Source organism: Cervus elaphus, chromosome 19 (genome assembly GCF_910594005.1).
Source record: "Cervus elaphus chromosome 19, mCerEla1.1, whole genome shotgun sequence".
NCBI classification, from domain to species: Eukaryota; Metazoa; Chordata; class Mammalia; order Artiodactyla; family Cervidae; genus Cervus; species Cervus elaphus.
In genome coordinates this window covers 33,019,353-33,033,922 of record NC_057833.1, presented here as the reverse complement: position 1 = coordinate 33,033,922, position 14,570 = coordinate 33,019,353, and the positions used below count along the sequence as shown (strand labels likewise).

Below are 14,570 nucleotides of genomic sequence, written 5' to 3'. Positions count from 1 at the left end.
TAACTGGGCTATCAGGGAAGCCCTCGAATTGCACAGTAGCTTTTACCTATTATTGAGTCAGCAACCAAAGCCTAGCACAGTATTTGTGGAATGGTTAAGTTATATTAAGTTTTGGTATTTTATTGCTGGCAAGAACTGAGAGACAGAGCAAGGACTAAGTGTCTTCTTCCACTAGCATTCTGTCACTTAGACATTTGTAGATGGGGATACTCACTACCCTTCAACCCACCCATCCAGTGTCATCATGACTTGGAAAGATTCTAAAGCCTATGAGATTCTAAACACCTGTGACTCCTATGTATACCTATCTCTACTCTCATCTATACTGTTTTTAATAATTTGGGAAGAATCATTATGATCCAAGTTCCTTCCTTCTTCAGCTCTAGTTGCTGAAATTAATTCTGAGTTAAGTCCAGGTTCTGTCAGCTGAATCATTTGTTCAGACTCTAGGAAAAAAAGCAGAAATGCAAGCCAGCTCTAGGCTATCAAAGAACACACTCAGTGCCTTCTCAGCTGGACATCTGCAAAACTAAGAGTTTCTTCACTTAAAGGAAGTGAAATCTTCCCTTAGTGGAAGACCAGATATATAGTGTGCTTCACTTGCCACTGCTGCTTTTGCTAAAAGGACTCTTTCCTACTCTGATCTATTCTTGTTGGGAATGTATGGTCTTGTCAATATTTAAAAACATTTCTTAGGGCTACACTGTTAGCAAGGGAAGAAAAAAAAAGAGAGATGAGCAAGATGGGCCCCTATTCAACTTTCATGGCTTTATTCCTAAAGTACTTTTAAACATCTGGTACATAAGTCATTTTAAATCAGGCTTTAGAGGTCAGTTAGACAAGACACATATCTGTCTACCGTTTAAAAATGTTATGCAAGAAAATTCACCTTTAAACAAATAATGATTATAAAATGGTATTTAACATTCAAATAATCTCTTTAGAAAGTCAAGAGCTTTTAACAGAATGAAATAACTTTTGATAAAAATGATCCAAGTGTTCAATGCACAAATTTAATATTTTCTCAAACAGCAGGATAAGGTGAACCCAAGGAATTCTAACATACCGTAGTACAATGAAGAAACAATACTTTGAGAGTTATCTTTAGGTGAAGAAGTTTAAATCATCAGAATAAGAAATAACTGTACATAACATACACACATTAAAATAAAAATCAAGCTATGAAAAGGGGACCTATAACTGAAACAAATATACCTTGAGAACCACTATAAAAAGCAATTGACTTCCATAATGTCTACAAATAAAATAACCACGGGAGCAGAGATTTCTGCACTGGACTGTATTACTAAAAGATCCAAATATTTTATTAAAAGTCTTTAGTGTAATGTTGAGGATATCCTTGGCATATTAGTTTTTTGGCTTATTTCCTTTTTCTTTCTCAAATGCAGCTATCTGATTAAATATATTGAGTAAATTTTGAGGTAAATTTTTTTTAACTCCACCTTCTGAATGGTCTTTGCTATTGAGTCCCTCTCCCTGAACCTCTGTTTTAATATCCTCCACATAATTACCCTCTCTTTCATATTCTCCTTGATTTTTATTTAATTGATATCTTTGCTCATGTCTACTTAGATCACGTGATCCCGAGTAAGTGGATTTCTTATATTTTTCTCCTGACTTCCAAGAGTAGTCTGAGCTTGCTGGTGAGGTAGCATGTCTTGTGGAACCTGGCTCCCACTTTCTATAGTGCTCTTTTCTTCCTTCTGTATCTTTTTCAAATCTTCTATAACCATACATTTTTACCTTATCCTCTGAATTCCTATAAAAAGAATCTGAGGAATCTCTTCTACTGGAAAAATGTCTTTCTGATTTATATGGCTTTTCTGTTCTGCTACTACCTGCCTGAGTTTTATAGCTATCATAAAAATCTCTTGGATCTTCAGACCTACCTCCAAAATCATCCGGAATTTCAACAGAAGATGATGAGAAAGAACATTTATCTTTTTCTTTTACCTGTTTCTTTTGATATGGTAACCTATCCTGCTTTTCCAATAGTTTTTCCACTTCTTGTTTTTGGTTAAGAAAAGATGCTGATGTATTAGCTGGAACTGGGAAGCACTCATCTTTCTTATTCTGATCTATCTGATTTGAGGATGCCTTAGCTGAATGCCTTTTAGAACTTCGAGAAGACTCTGAGTGGTTCCTCTTATGTTTCTTATGCCTTTTGTGACCAGAAGATGAAGAGGATGATGAAGAAGAAACTGATTCATCAGCAGAAGAGACACTCGAAGAAGAAGTTGATTTTCTTCTCTTTTTCTTTAGCCTAAAAAAATGTAGTTAACTCATCAGATATGTTGAGTATAAAAATGTTTAATTACCCATAAAGATTTTAGTTCTATTTTATTCTCTTTAACGATTTCATAAAAGTTTGTGGCTTATATAAGAATTATTAGCAATAAGTTTAGTTTTTACTACAATATCCAATTTTACCATTAGTTGTGACTTTTGGAAAAATACTTGTGTAGACAATTGTCATTGAAAGCAAATCCATCATTTTTGAAATACATGGTGACATTTCTAAAATTACGTTAAAAATTTAAGACCATCTGAATACATAAATTAGAGAACTAACGTTTTACATTTGGATACTTTGGCCACCTCATGCGAAGAGTTGACTCATTGGAAAAGACCCTGATGCTGCGAGGGATTGGGGGCAGGAGGAGAAGGGAACGACAGAGGATGAGATGGCAGGATGGCATCACCAACTCGACAGACGTGAGTTTGAGTAAACTCCAGGAGTTGGTGATGAACAGGGAGGCCTGGTGTGCTGCGATTCATGGGGTCGCAAAGAGTCGGACACGACTGAGTGACTGAACTGAACTGAACTGAGTTCATGGTTTTACCACCTCAGGACTACTAACATTTTTGGCCAAATAACTCTTTGCTGGGAGGGCAGGGAGTGGTGAAATTCTACATCATTGTTTAAGTTCAGCAGCATCTCTGACCTCTATCCACTAGATGCCAGTAGCACCTATCAGTTAAGAAAACCAAAAATGTCCCATGGGAAACCACACCCAGCTGAGAACTACTGCTCTAATTCTGAAACATTTCTCCCTAAAATACAGATAATTAAAATACTATTTTAATTCTAATTTTTCTTTTTTTTTTTTTTGCAGAATTCTAGCCATCCATTCTATTTTGCTTTATCTCTTTTACAGAAAAATTTATGGTACACATACTTGCTAAGAATCATTGATTATGACTTGAAACACTTTAATTTTTTACTTACTTTATCTCCCAAATGGCACTTTGGTTCAACTGAGTACTTGCTTTAAGTTTTAAAATACTGAATATTATAGTTTACCTTTTCTCCTCTTTTAAGAGCTTACGCAACTTTTCTGCACTTGTTTCTATTTTCTTTGTTTTCTGCTTTTCTTCCTTTTCAGCTTGTTTTTCTCTTAATTCCAAAGATTTCTTTTAGAACCCAGATATCGGAAAAAACCACACGTTAAAAATAGCAGAATATATAAAATCCAGTTTTCAAAAGACCAACCCACCCCCCAACCAGAAACCAAATGTGGTATACCCAAATCACCATATATCCAGCATTAAAAAAGTATTTTTAACATATAAAAATTAATCACAGGTGTTTGGCATTAATCATTGAATAGCCAGAACAGTATTGAGGACCATATTGCAGTCGGTATTCCATGAAAAAAAAGGGAAGCCATTGCATTGATACCCATGACCCAGAGTGCAAGAAAGAGAAAAAATAAAATCCATGAAAAAAAAATATATATATAAAAACCATTAAAAATTGAAACAGGACACAAATTTTATAAATAAAATTCAAAGGAAGAAATCCCAATATGGTGAGTTGAGAGGGGAATCACCATGTTCAAATACAAACCATTTAAAAAATAGCACAGCCCAGTTGGATGCATGGTTACATAAGAAATCATTTTCCAGTTTGAGGATGGGGATGAGCAGCACCAGATGTCAGACACAGCAGCAATGGTCCAATTCAGAAGAAAATGCATGAGAAAACATCATCATCAGTATTACAGGAAAAGACAGTTTAAAATATTTTTCAGAACGGTTTTTATAATTAGTTCAATTATAGTAATAATACTGAATTTTGTAACCATCAGGAAAGCTCACTACAAGGATAATTCTACAAGGACAACTGCATACCAAATAGGCAATGGGAATTTTCTCAACAAAACTATGAAGTAATGTCAAACCCAATTAAGAAAAGCTGTATCTAAAAAACTTTTCATAATGCCATAATTAAGTGATCTAGAATACTTTCCCTAGAAGAAAGTTAAGTTTTGGCATTAATTTTAAAAATGATTACATTTCTAAGAGGAAATAAAGAATCACCTGCATATATATATGGAGCTTCTGCAAAGCATCCTCTGCATCTTTGAAAGTTTCATCCAAAGCCAAAGCCTTCTTATAATAACTTTCAGCATTTAAAAACTTTTCTTCTTCTTCTAACCTAAATTCAAAAAGAAAATTTAGCTTTTTTGGTAAAAATTAGAAGTTCTGAAATATGCATGTAGGGCAGAAGCTTATGTGAGTTCATTAGGGAAAAACTATGTTTAGCAAAAAATTTTCCAAATTTAACAATACTTAAATACTGTGCTTGTGCTATTTTTTTGTTAGTGTTGTTGTAAAAGACAATATAAAACCACATAAAACAAATCAGAGAAACTGAACTCACAGAGAATAGACTCGTGGTTGCTGGAGGTGGGGTTGGAGGTGGGTAAAATGGGTGAAAATGATTCATTTTATAAACTTCCAGGTATAAAATAAAGTCCTGAGGATGTAATATACAGCATGGTGATTATAGGTAGTACCATACTGTATATCTGAAAGTTGCAAAAAGAGTACATCTTAAAAGTTCTCATCACAAGAAAAAAAAATGATAACTGTGTGATGATGAATGTTAACCAGACACAACGGTCAATCCTATGTTGAACATAACCTGAAACTAACATAAAAGTTATGTGTTAACTATATCTCAAACAAATAAAAAAACAAACAGGAATTCATTACTGATAACTAAAGCCATATTGTAGGTCAAGCAGTGGCATTTTAATATAATTTGTGAAAACACACGATCAAATGACACCCTCTGAAATTTAGTATGATCTTGAGCTTTAGCACAGAATTATGTAGGCTGGCTTCTCCTAGTAGTTTATGAAGAGTTTTCCTTTCTACAGAAAAATTTTCCCAGAAAATTCACTGCTAAAATCACAAATACCAAGGCACACATATCACAACCAGCCTGCAGAAAGAATAATCATCATCATTATTAGATGATGCTCACAAGTCTATGTTGTGAAATATCAGAATTAGAAAGTTTAGACACAGATCAATGAAAGGATTTTGCACAATATTTTCAGTTTTTAGAAAGCAGAAAAGGTATTCACTGTAAAACAAATGAATAAACCCAGTGGTTTCAATGCAATCACTTCTGTGTCAGATAGGATGAGGGGAAGAAGGAACAAGCCAAAGACGATCAAGATTTCTGGACTGGATGACTGAATAGATGGTGTTGCCATTCACAGAGCTAAAAATCACAAGTATGTGAATAGTAAGACAACCACATCTAAGTAGGAACTAGCTATGTACCTAGGGGCTTCCCTGGTGGCTCAGATGGTAAAGAATCTGCCAGCAATGCGGGAGACCTGGGTCTGATCCCTGGGTTGGGAAGATCCCCTGGAGCAGGGCATGGCAACCACACCAGTATTCTTGCCTGGAGAATCCCCATGGACAGAGAAACCCGGCAGGCTACAATCCATGGGGTTGCAAAGAGTTGGACAGAAAACTGAACGACTAAGCACAGTTATGTAAGCTATGTGAGAAAGAAAAAAGCTGCTCCAATCACTTGGGTCCAAGTAGAAGTTCTTATCAGTTAAAAACAAACTTTGCAAAATTTCAATTGTATGGAGTTCTGAAATGATTGTACAAACTGTAATGATCTGGCAAATTCATGAAGCAGAAAAGGGATGATTCTATTTAAGAAAAAATGATAGCAAAAAAGATGGTGGCCCTTAATTATTAAAGCAGGCTGTTACCAAATTATTTATATTAAAAGTATTATATTTCTTCAAAATATAAATTAGACTAGTCTGTTAGTCATTATGCCAAGTACTATGCCAGTATGTTAGCACAGTATAATACACGTTACAGGGTTTGTTCTTAATGTTTTGCTCTTCATTTAATCTAAGTTCATGGATTTTATTAGACAAAGCAGAGCAATAAGTTGACTACAACAGTGAAATCTTATACACAATGAACTACAGAGTTCTCAATTTATATTTCTGGCATTATAATTACTAGAATGATGAAATGAGTTAGAAATTTCTCTCTATTAAACAAAAACTTTTGGTTTGTGCCCAAAGATAAGATTTACCTATTATCTTTCTATGTATTAAAATACATACTCAGAACAGTGAACTCAAGACACTAAAGTATCTCCAATCATGAAGAAAGTAATAAGGAAGGATAAAAGGACCAGAAAATGTAAAAAGGACTATATTTAAAAAGCATTTTCAATCAAAACTGAAACTAAGAGTATCTGAGCTAAGTCAAAGATGCTATTTCTTTAAGTTCAAGATTTATAGTAGTTGGCTATTAAATATTAGATCTCTACTATTAAACAAATCTGACACTTACTGCCCTCCTCTTTCTACAAGTGTCTGGCAGAGGTATTTTCTTGCATTTCTGTGAGTTGGACAGTTTTCCAGTGCAAGTTCAAAATCTTCTATTGCTTTGTTCAGACTTCCTTTTGTTGCATATCTACAGACATGAGACAAAATTAGAGGAATTTATCTTGTGAGCTATTCATAAATCTTATATACATTTATCTTCTAAATATTCCTCAAAACCCATGATCCACTTACAATGCTCCACGAGCTACCAAAGCTTCCACATTTTGTTTGTCTATTTCCAGAGCCTTATTGTATTCATTCATAGCATCCACATGGCGTCCAACCTTAAAATAATCAACTCCAATCTTCACACTAAAAATATATTTTAAAGCATACATAACAAATATTTCACAGAATATCCAAACAAAATGTTAGCATAAATAAAATTTTAAAGCAAACCAAATTTATTAGTTATTAGTCTTCAATATTCTCAGTATTTGGATAATTTCATAAGTCTTTGGATAATTTTGTAACAAATATTTATGAAATCCAGGTATCAATATACTAATTCCTTTTTAACAAAATTTAAAAAATATTGGCTAAAATGTAAATCTTTAAAGTTTACAACATAGTAGCATTTATATCTATAAAAAAGCTAATCTCAAAAAAGGTATCATTTAAATTCATTTATAAACAAATTTTGTCTTAAAGATGACATATGCATGCTTGCCTTAACTTAACCTGTTAGGTTAAATAATGCAATTGTTGAATGACAAAATCTTCATACCATTTTAAAGCCCATGATGCAGACTGCTTCTTCCTTAACGCAGAAGCAAAATCATCCTCAGAGAAATTTTTGCTATTAAAGAAAATAAAAGTAAAACTGTAAATATTTTTTTGGGTAACTACATCTCACTTTACCTGACAGATAAAAACTGAATCTCAAGCAAGAAATCTGTGTTCCCATTTATAATGCAAAATTTTTGAACTCTCAGGAATGACTATTAAAAAAGTATTTTCCTTTAGCATATAGATATTCTTATAAATTTTCTGCATCTTATAGATTTTTTCTGCATCTACCTGGTAACATGGCACACATCAATCACTGATAAGACTCCACTCCAAAAGGAGAAGGGATCATCTAGTTCATTCAAACGCTGGCATACTGCTGGCCACCAAGCTTAGGATAATCAACTATGTTCTTCAGTTATGCAGCTTCTCACATCAGCACCACAGACCTCACCACTTAACAGGACAATACTCATTTACTATACCTTTGAAGGCCTCTCATTAAAGATGGTGGATTAGATTCATCTATTCCTAGTTTTCCTAAAAGGAATTCAACTACTCCTGGATTAACAAATCCCAAAGAACTCTGCATGATATTCTCATAGGATTCCAAAGAATTGCTATTTAGTTCAACGCTTTTCCTTAAAAAAAAAAAAAAAAACACAAAATATAAAGATGATTAAGATGATTTACACAATTAAACAGCGTGTCCCATTTTCATTATGGAAATAACATTATTATATGAGATTTAAATACTCAGACCATTTTTGTACATGAAAGCGTGGCAATTATGATTTGGTTTCTTTTACCAAGTTTGAAATGATTTATGGGTTATAAAAATAAAATTAGCATATTTTGAAATAAGAGAAATTAGAATTCTACTTTCTTGTTAGAAGTTGGGCAAAATCTGCAATTTTTTAGCCAAGAAACTGTTTTGCAATTAACTTGTTGAGACAATGTGGATAAAATTACCTGTAGTACAAAGGAAGTTCTTCAGAACTAATTACACCTAATTTAACACCAGATAGGTGTGGTGGAAGAGATGAGCTATATAGAGACACTGCAAGCTTTTCATGGTATCTGTCAATATCCTTGATTCCAGCTTAAAAAATAAGAAAATTAAGTTGATTAGCAAAGCAATGCAAACTAACATAAATACGACCACAGTTACTTTTTTTACTAATATGAGGAAACTGATCACCTCGAATGATGTCACCAGTTTGGTAATATGATAAAGGATCCCCATGGTTACTGATTGAAGGCATGTCTCTTAGTGGACATAGAGCCTGCAATGAGAAGCACTGTAAAACACTAGACATTCTATTCTTCAGTGAGAAGTGTCTTCTTTTATTCTAGCAGTTCAGTAAAACAGCTAAGACTTGACAGGAACATTAAGAAAACAACTAGCACTCTAGAGTCTAAATTTAAACTTCTGTGCCCAAACATAAACAAAAAAGTTTTCTGGTTCAGGTCAAAGCTAAACTCTCATGAAACTTGCAATTAGTTTTAGAAACTGAATATAAGTATGCATGATGAAACAAAAAGATATTCTGTGCTTATTAAATATAAAACTAAAATCTGTCCAGAAAGTAGGAGACTTTCAAAGAAAATGAAATGTGACTTCTTCTAGGTTTAGGTGTGTTATCAAGTTTGTGGCATTTTCTGGTTTTCTTCCCTCTCTATCTGCCTTAATAGATAATATCAAACCTTTCAAATTAAAGTGACATACTGCATTTCAAATTTAGATCTATTCACCTTGGGCAAAGTATCATGACGTACAATCACTTAATTACTGGAAATATATACACTTAAGACAGGAAGACAGGAATTTGTTTCTAAATTACCCACATGCAAGTATCTAATGCTGAATACTAAATAATTAAAGACTTTTCAGCTAGAAGAAATAACCCTGGCTACTAACTAATCTCACCAGGTCCACTAATATCTGAGCATTTAAAAAAGGACCCCACTTCTGCCAGCCAAAGGACCAAAACCCCCAAACTAGAAACAGTGGCAGAAACTGTAATTCTATTACTGCTAATAATTTTTTTAAAAAATTAAAAAGTACTTAATTTTTCTATTAACACTTATTTAATTCTAAAAACTAGGTCTGCAGAGTACACTTAATTACAGCTGGATGAAAAGATATAATTTTTGCACTGAGATGACATTTTTATCAAAAACAATTAATAACTAAAGGGTGAATAACTTACTGTGATTTCTAAGTGGGATATATCTCTCATAATGCCACTGCCTAGACAAATCAACACCATGAAAAACCCAAATTCCCGAATGGAACTAATTCTTCCAATCACTATATCACCACGCTCAATATCTCGAAAAAACAGCTCTCTCCGGTCCATACTAGGTATCTCCATGAATTGCTCTAACGGTGGCATGACTGCATAATAATCTGAAAAAAAAGTAACAAAATTACTAACAACAGCTCTGTGTTCTGCTTCATCAAAGTGCTGTTAAACCAAAACGCAACAATTTTAAGACTAAACACACCATCATTGTCTTCACTAACTTCAGCAGTTGTAGGTGCATCTGATTTCCAGGAAAGTGCAAAAAGCAGATCCGCTTTTTTGGAAATGAATTTTTGTATTTCAATGTTGTCAACTCTCCTCTCTTTTCTTAAAAAGAAAACAAAATTTATGAAAACTGGTTTTTCTGCAAAAGTTTTTAGTACGTACAAGCTTCTGCTCTCTGTTTTAATCGCCCAATCGTGACCATCCTAAGCTCTTGGCCACATATCCTCCGAAAAAAAGTTTTAACCAGGGATCCCCTCATACGCCAGTCTGTAGATGGAGGGCGCGGAAACGTAAAAAAACAACCGCGCTGTTCCAGATATACACAAGCCCAAAGGATTTTAGCTAAAGAATCCGCGCCTCTGGTGGCAGTACTAGATTTAAAAGTTCAACCCACATCCCGCATTGCCCACATCAGGGAGAAGGTATCCTCCTCCATCCTGCCCTCGAAGCCGGCGCCGCAGTCCTCACGTGCTCACAGCCTCGGCTCAGCAGCCGGACTGCGGTAATGAAGCCCGGAGCTGCGTCCCCTCTCCCGTCTTGCAGCGGCGCCGCCGTCCCATTACCTGCCCGGTAACTGCTGCTGGCCCGGCGGGCCCCGGGCAGGGTCGGCCACCGACCCCAGGAGGCTCCGGAAGTGCGGGTTGTCCTGCTGCTCGCTCCGGAGCAGGGAGAGCAAAGACGGGCCGTGGAAATTTAGTGACTGCCGCAAGAGGTCTCGGTCCATGGCTAGAAACTGTCGTGACCAGAGGCCAGTGGGCTGCCAGCCCCCGGTTCGGTGCCCACTACTTCAGGCCGTGGTCGTGGAGGCTGAGGAAGCGGCCTGGAAGCCGCCGGAAGCACACATCGCAAACACCTCCAGAGTGGCCTCCCGGAAGTGTTCTGGAACCGCCCCCCAGCGGCGGTGCTGCGGAGCGCAGTTTTGGTATCGCGAAATTGAGCGAGATTACGGAAGCCGGGAGGATTGGGGCAAGCTTTTCTGGTGCTAAGGGCCGGTTTCGCTCTGAGGTAGTGAAATGTGTAACAAGTTTTCGTTTTAAAATTTCTGAGGTGTTATTACACTGAAATGGCCCAAGCTCTAATCTGTGGTAAATAATAATTCATCCTTGTGTTTAGCGAGGCGCCTCTAAGGGCCAGTGTCAGGAAGAGAACCCTGAGCGGGTTACAAACTTTCTTACCTTTGAGTTTCGCTGGATAAATATCTACGTCTCAGGCATAACTGCATTAAAACGACCGCTCTGGGAGACTTCCTGTTAGGCTGTAGGGCAGAAGAAAGGAAGAACATTAATATTTATTAAACACTGGAGTTGTGTTTTCTAGCCGTACTCTGTTCACTGTTAGTGATTTTAGTTAAAACCAGAATGACTTTAATGCCTAGACATATGCATATTTTGTTTTGTTGTTTAGTCGCTTAGTCGTGTCGGACTTTTTTTGCTACCCAAGGGACTGTAGCCCTCCGCGGTCCTCTGGCCATGGAATTTTCCAGGCAAGAATACTGGAGTGGGTTGCAATTTCCTTCTTCAGGGATCTTCCCCACCCAGGGATCAAACCTCCCGCTCCTGTGTTGGCAGGCGGATTTTTTACCCACTAGCTACCTGGGAAGCCCCAAATGTATATATACATTCCTTTTTATTTGTTTTAGTTTAAGTGTTTTCTCAAAATTTAGTGCCCATAGGTTTACTGTGTAATTCAAGTGATTTTTCGAAGATAATTATGACAGGCTCTCACCCCCTCCCCCACACTTACTGATCCTAACCGCTGTACTGAGGAAAGTCCAGAGACTCTCAGTATATTGCTCAATATCACCAGCTGGCAAAAGGCTAGAGTTAGAATTCCAACCTTCCACTAAATAGATCTTCACTGGCAGAGTTGCTGGAGAAAGTATTTTTTCATATAGCAGGCCTGTCTTTAAATTGAAATAATGTGACTTTGTTGTATTAAAATATATCAACGTCTGTACTACTTAAATCGTGTAGTTTAGTATCGTCCTCTTGAACAGAAATAAATAGTAGTGGTTATTCTGCCACATCTTCAGCTTTTGTATATTTGGGAATTTAGTTTGCCCTCTCACTACCTGGATAGAAGATCCAGTCAGTGAATGCCTCCACACTATTTTGGGAAAAACCCAGGCAAATAGGTTAACAGTTTACTGAGACTCCAGAAAATGAAACAAAGAATGTAAAGATAAACTAAAGATAAATTAAAAGGTAATAACTTTCAAGCCACGAGGTGCACATCAGGAAGGTTTAATCATTGGTACAGACTGACTTGTGTTAAGCTACAACTTCAGACAATGGCTATTTTTAGGAAAGAGGGTGCTGTCACTGAAAAGGATAACTGATTTCTAAAAAGAAACTATGGACATTCTGATAAATAAGGTATGTGATTTTAGTTATAGCTGATCTGTTATCAAGGATCTAATTATCTCTGGAGGGACTGAGAAGCTAGTGGCTGAGAAGCAGATGCTGGACAGTGCGTCTACTCTGAGAATGTCCCCTTATAAAGCCATTCTTGAGTAACATCACTATGGGATCTGGCTACTCTTCTTGGGCTTCCCTGGTGGCTCAGTGGTAAAAAATCTGCCTGCCAGTACAGGACACGTGGGTTCAATCCCTGGTTGGGGAAAATCTCCTGGAGAAGGATGAAAGAACCCACTCCAGTATTCTTGCCTAGGAAATTCCATGGACAGAGGCACCTGGGGGGTTACAGTCCTGGGGGTTGCAGAAGAGTTGGATACGGCTTAGCAACTAAACAGCAACACTCCTTTTCCTAATTCCAACGTCAGAGTTACTACCCCATAATTTGAACATCTAAAACTGCTGTGATATGGCCATGAAAATAGGAAAAAGTAGCTACTTTTAGAGGATAAGCAGTGTTGTCAAGAGTGACATTTATCAAATGCTAATAAATTTCAAGTAGGGTTAATCAAAGCTCAGGCTGGGGTTTTCCATCTTTGGTTAGTGCCTTGAATGGAGTAGTGATGGTAATGGTTAAGTGCAGAGGCAACATTGTTCTTCACTTTGCAAATAACATTCCCACAGCAGGGGTTTGAGCCTTTTATAGTTACAAGTGTATTTCAATTCATTTTCTCCTGGGATGGATACTTTTGGCTTTGAAGGGGACCAAGTACTGGATCTTTGAAGTAAGACTGGAGGAAGTGAGGAGAGAAAATGGGGAAACTGGTTTTGCTTCTAGGAGAAACTAGTCCTACATATGGGACATTTCAAGTTGGGCATAGAAAGTTGACCCTTTTTTTCATTTCTTGATTTAATTTGTTTGGTTGTTGGTTTGACCATTAAAAATATTTTCAAAATAATTTTTCCACACTAAGCATTATGAGTGATTACATGAATATATGGGAGATAAGAGAGGGCAGAGCATTACAGACAACTAGATATTTGGTGTCTTCATCCTGGGCATATTTTTATGTCAAATTCCATTTCTAAATAAATACATATTTACAGATTTTAATAAATGCTCTCTAGGCTCTGGATATTTAAATATGAAAAAAACCCATCTGGCTCTTTTCTGGCATACTATTCAACAGAGGAATAAACACAAAAAGAAACAAATGTGGGATAATGGTAAGTACTATTGTTGTGAACACCTGCTACACATCTGCTTAGTTTCCCCTTTTGTTTCTGGGGGATGAGGTAGTGGGAATTGATGAAGGTAAGAGAGGAGAGGAGGAGGCAAGTATGTGTATTTTAGGATGAGGAACAATATAATTAAAGGAATAGAGATGTATAAAAGCAAAATGCTTTCTGGTGATTGCAAGATTGAAGTTAGGGATATTTTATTTTTATTTTAATAATGGACATTTTGATTATTTAAGTGTCTTTTCAGGCAAGTTATAGATTGGTGGTAAGAGATCCTCTGTCTCTGTGTGAATGCGTGCACACACACAAACTCACAGATTAAATGCTTGATTTATTTAGCAAAGAACACAAAAACTTAGCTGAAAAAAGGTAGCCACATGAAGTAGGGGAAGAAACAGCATATTACAAAGTAGCTTTTCTTAGATCCCCCAATTTTCCCAAAATAACATGTGTGGCTGCTGGTAAAACTGTATGCCACAGATAAGGTCTGTCTAGATCTCAGAAAGTTGTATATTACCATTTGGAAAAAATTTACACAGACTAATCTATGACTTTTATAATAAATGTTTGTAGACAGGTTCTTTCTGGTTCTTGAACTGATGTAAACAATTTCAGCAAAGCCCATTCCTCATCTGGGGTCAAGGTTGGGATGTATGTATCAGAAAAGCATGAATAGAACTGAATAAGATCCTAGTGATGTGTTACTACTCCTCCCTTTAATTTTTCAGCATCTCTCTCTCTCTTTTTTTGTTTGTTAAAAAAGTTCTTTTTTATTGCCTAAGCCAACTTGAGTAAATTTAGGGTTTGGAACCAGAAGAACTTTGACTAATACACAAAGAAGCCATCAACTACTCTCTGCTCTGGTTTCTACTCTAATTTTCTTTCTTTCTTTCTTTTTTTTTTTTTTTGTGAAGAAACAGATATGGAGAGATTAATACTTTGTTCAAAAAATAATTTTAGAATACACATTATTTTCCTCTATATCTGGTACTCTTTCTACCGTGCCATACAATTTATACGGTTGACTG

At 36.2% G+C, this 14,570-nt stretch overlaps 1 protein-coding gene across 2 annotated transcripts; it reads right to left on the bottom strand.

Annotated features, from left to right (window-relative positions):
* Nucleotides 1-748: 748 nt before the first annotated feature.
* TTC14 (tetratricopeptide repeat domain 14) lies at nucleotides 749-10,826 on the bottom strand. Of its 2 annotated transcripts, XM_043874611.1 has the most exons (12): nucleotides 10,510-10,826; nucleotides 9,924-10,048; nucleotides 9,626-9,825; nucleotides 8,614-8,698; nucleotides 8,385-8,514; nucleotides 7,898-8,053; nucleotides 7,411-7,482; nucleotides 6,876-6,995; nucleotides 6,649-6,771; nucleotides 4,345-4,462; nucleotides 3,326-3,435; nucleotides 749-2,284 (listed from the first exon to the last, which is right to left on the bottom strand). In XM_043874611.1, exons 1-12 carry the CDS (start codon nucleotides 10,668-10,670, stop codon nucleotides 1,369-1,371), a joined length of 2,316 nt encoding a protein of 771 aa, XP_043730546.1. In that variant the 5' UTR covers nucleotides 10,671-10,826; the 3' UTR covers nucleotides 749-1,368. The 2 variants fall into 2 exon arrangements, 1 of the variants encoding a protein (XP_043730546.1); XR_006335304.1 differs by lacking the exon at nucleotides 749-2,284 and having other exon boundaries at nucleotides 3,397-3,435; nucleotides 3,872-4,462.
* Nucleotides 10,827-14,570: the final 3,744 nt, after the last annotated feature.

Coding starts and splice junctions, on each gene's coding strand:
- TTC14 (XM_043874611.1), bottom strand. CDS start 10,670: ATGGACCGAGACCTCTTGCGGCAGTCACTAAATTTCCACGGCCCGTCT. Junction 8,515..8,613: donor AACTGGTGACATCATTCGAG/GTGATCAGTTTC, acceptor TTATTTTTTAAG/CTGGAATCAAGGATATTGAC. Junction 6,996..7,410: donor GCATCATGGGCTTTAAAATG/GTATGAAGATTT, acceptor ATATATTTTTAG/TGTGAAGATTGGAGTTGATT.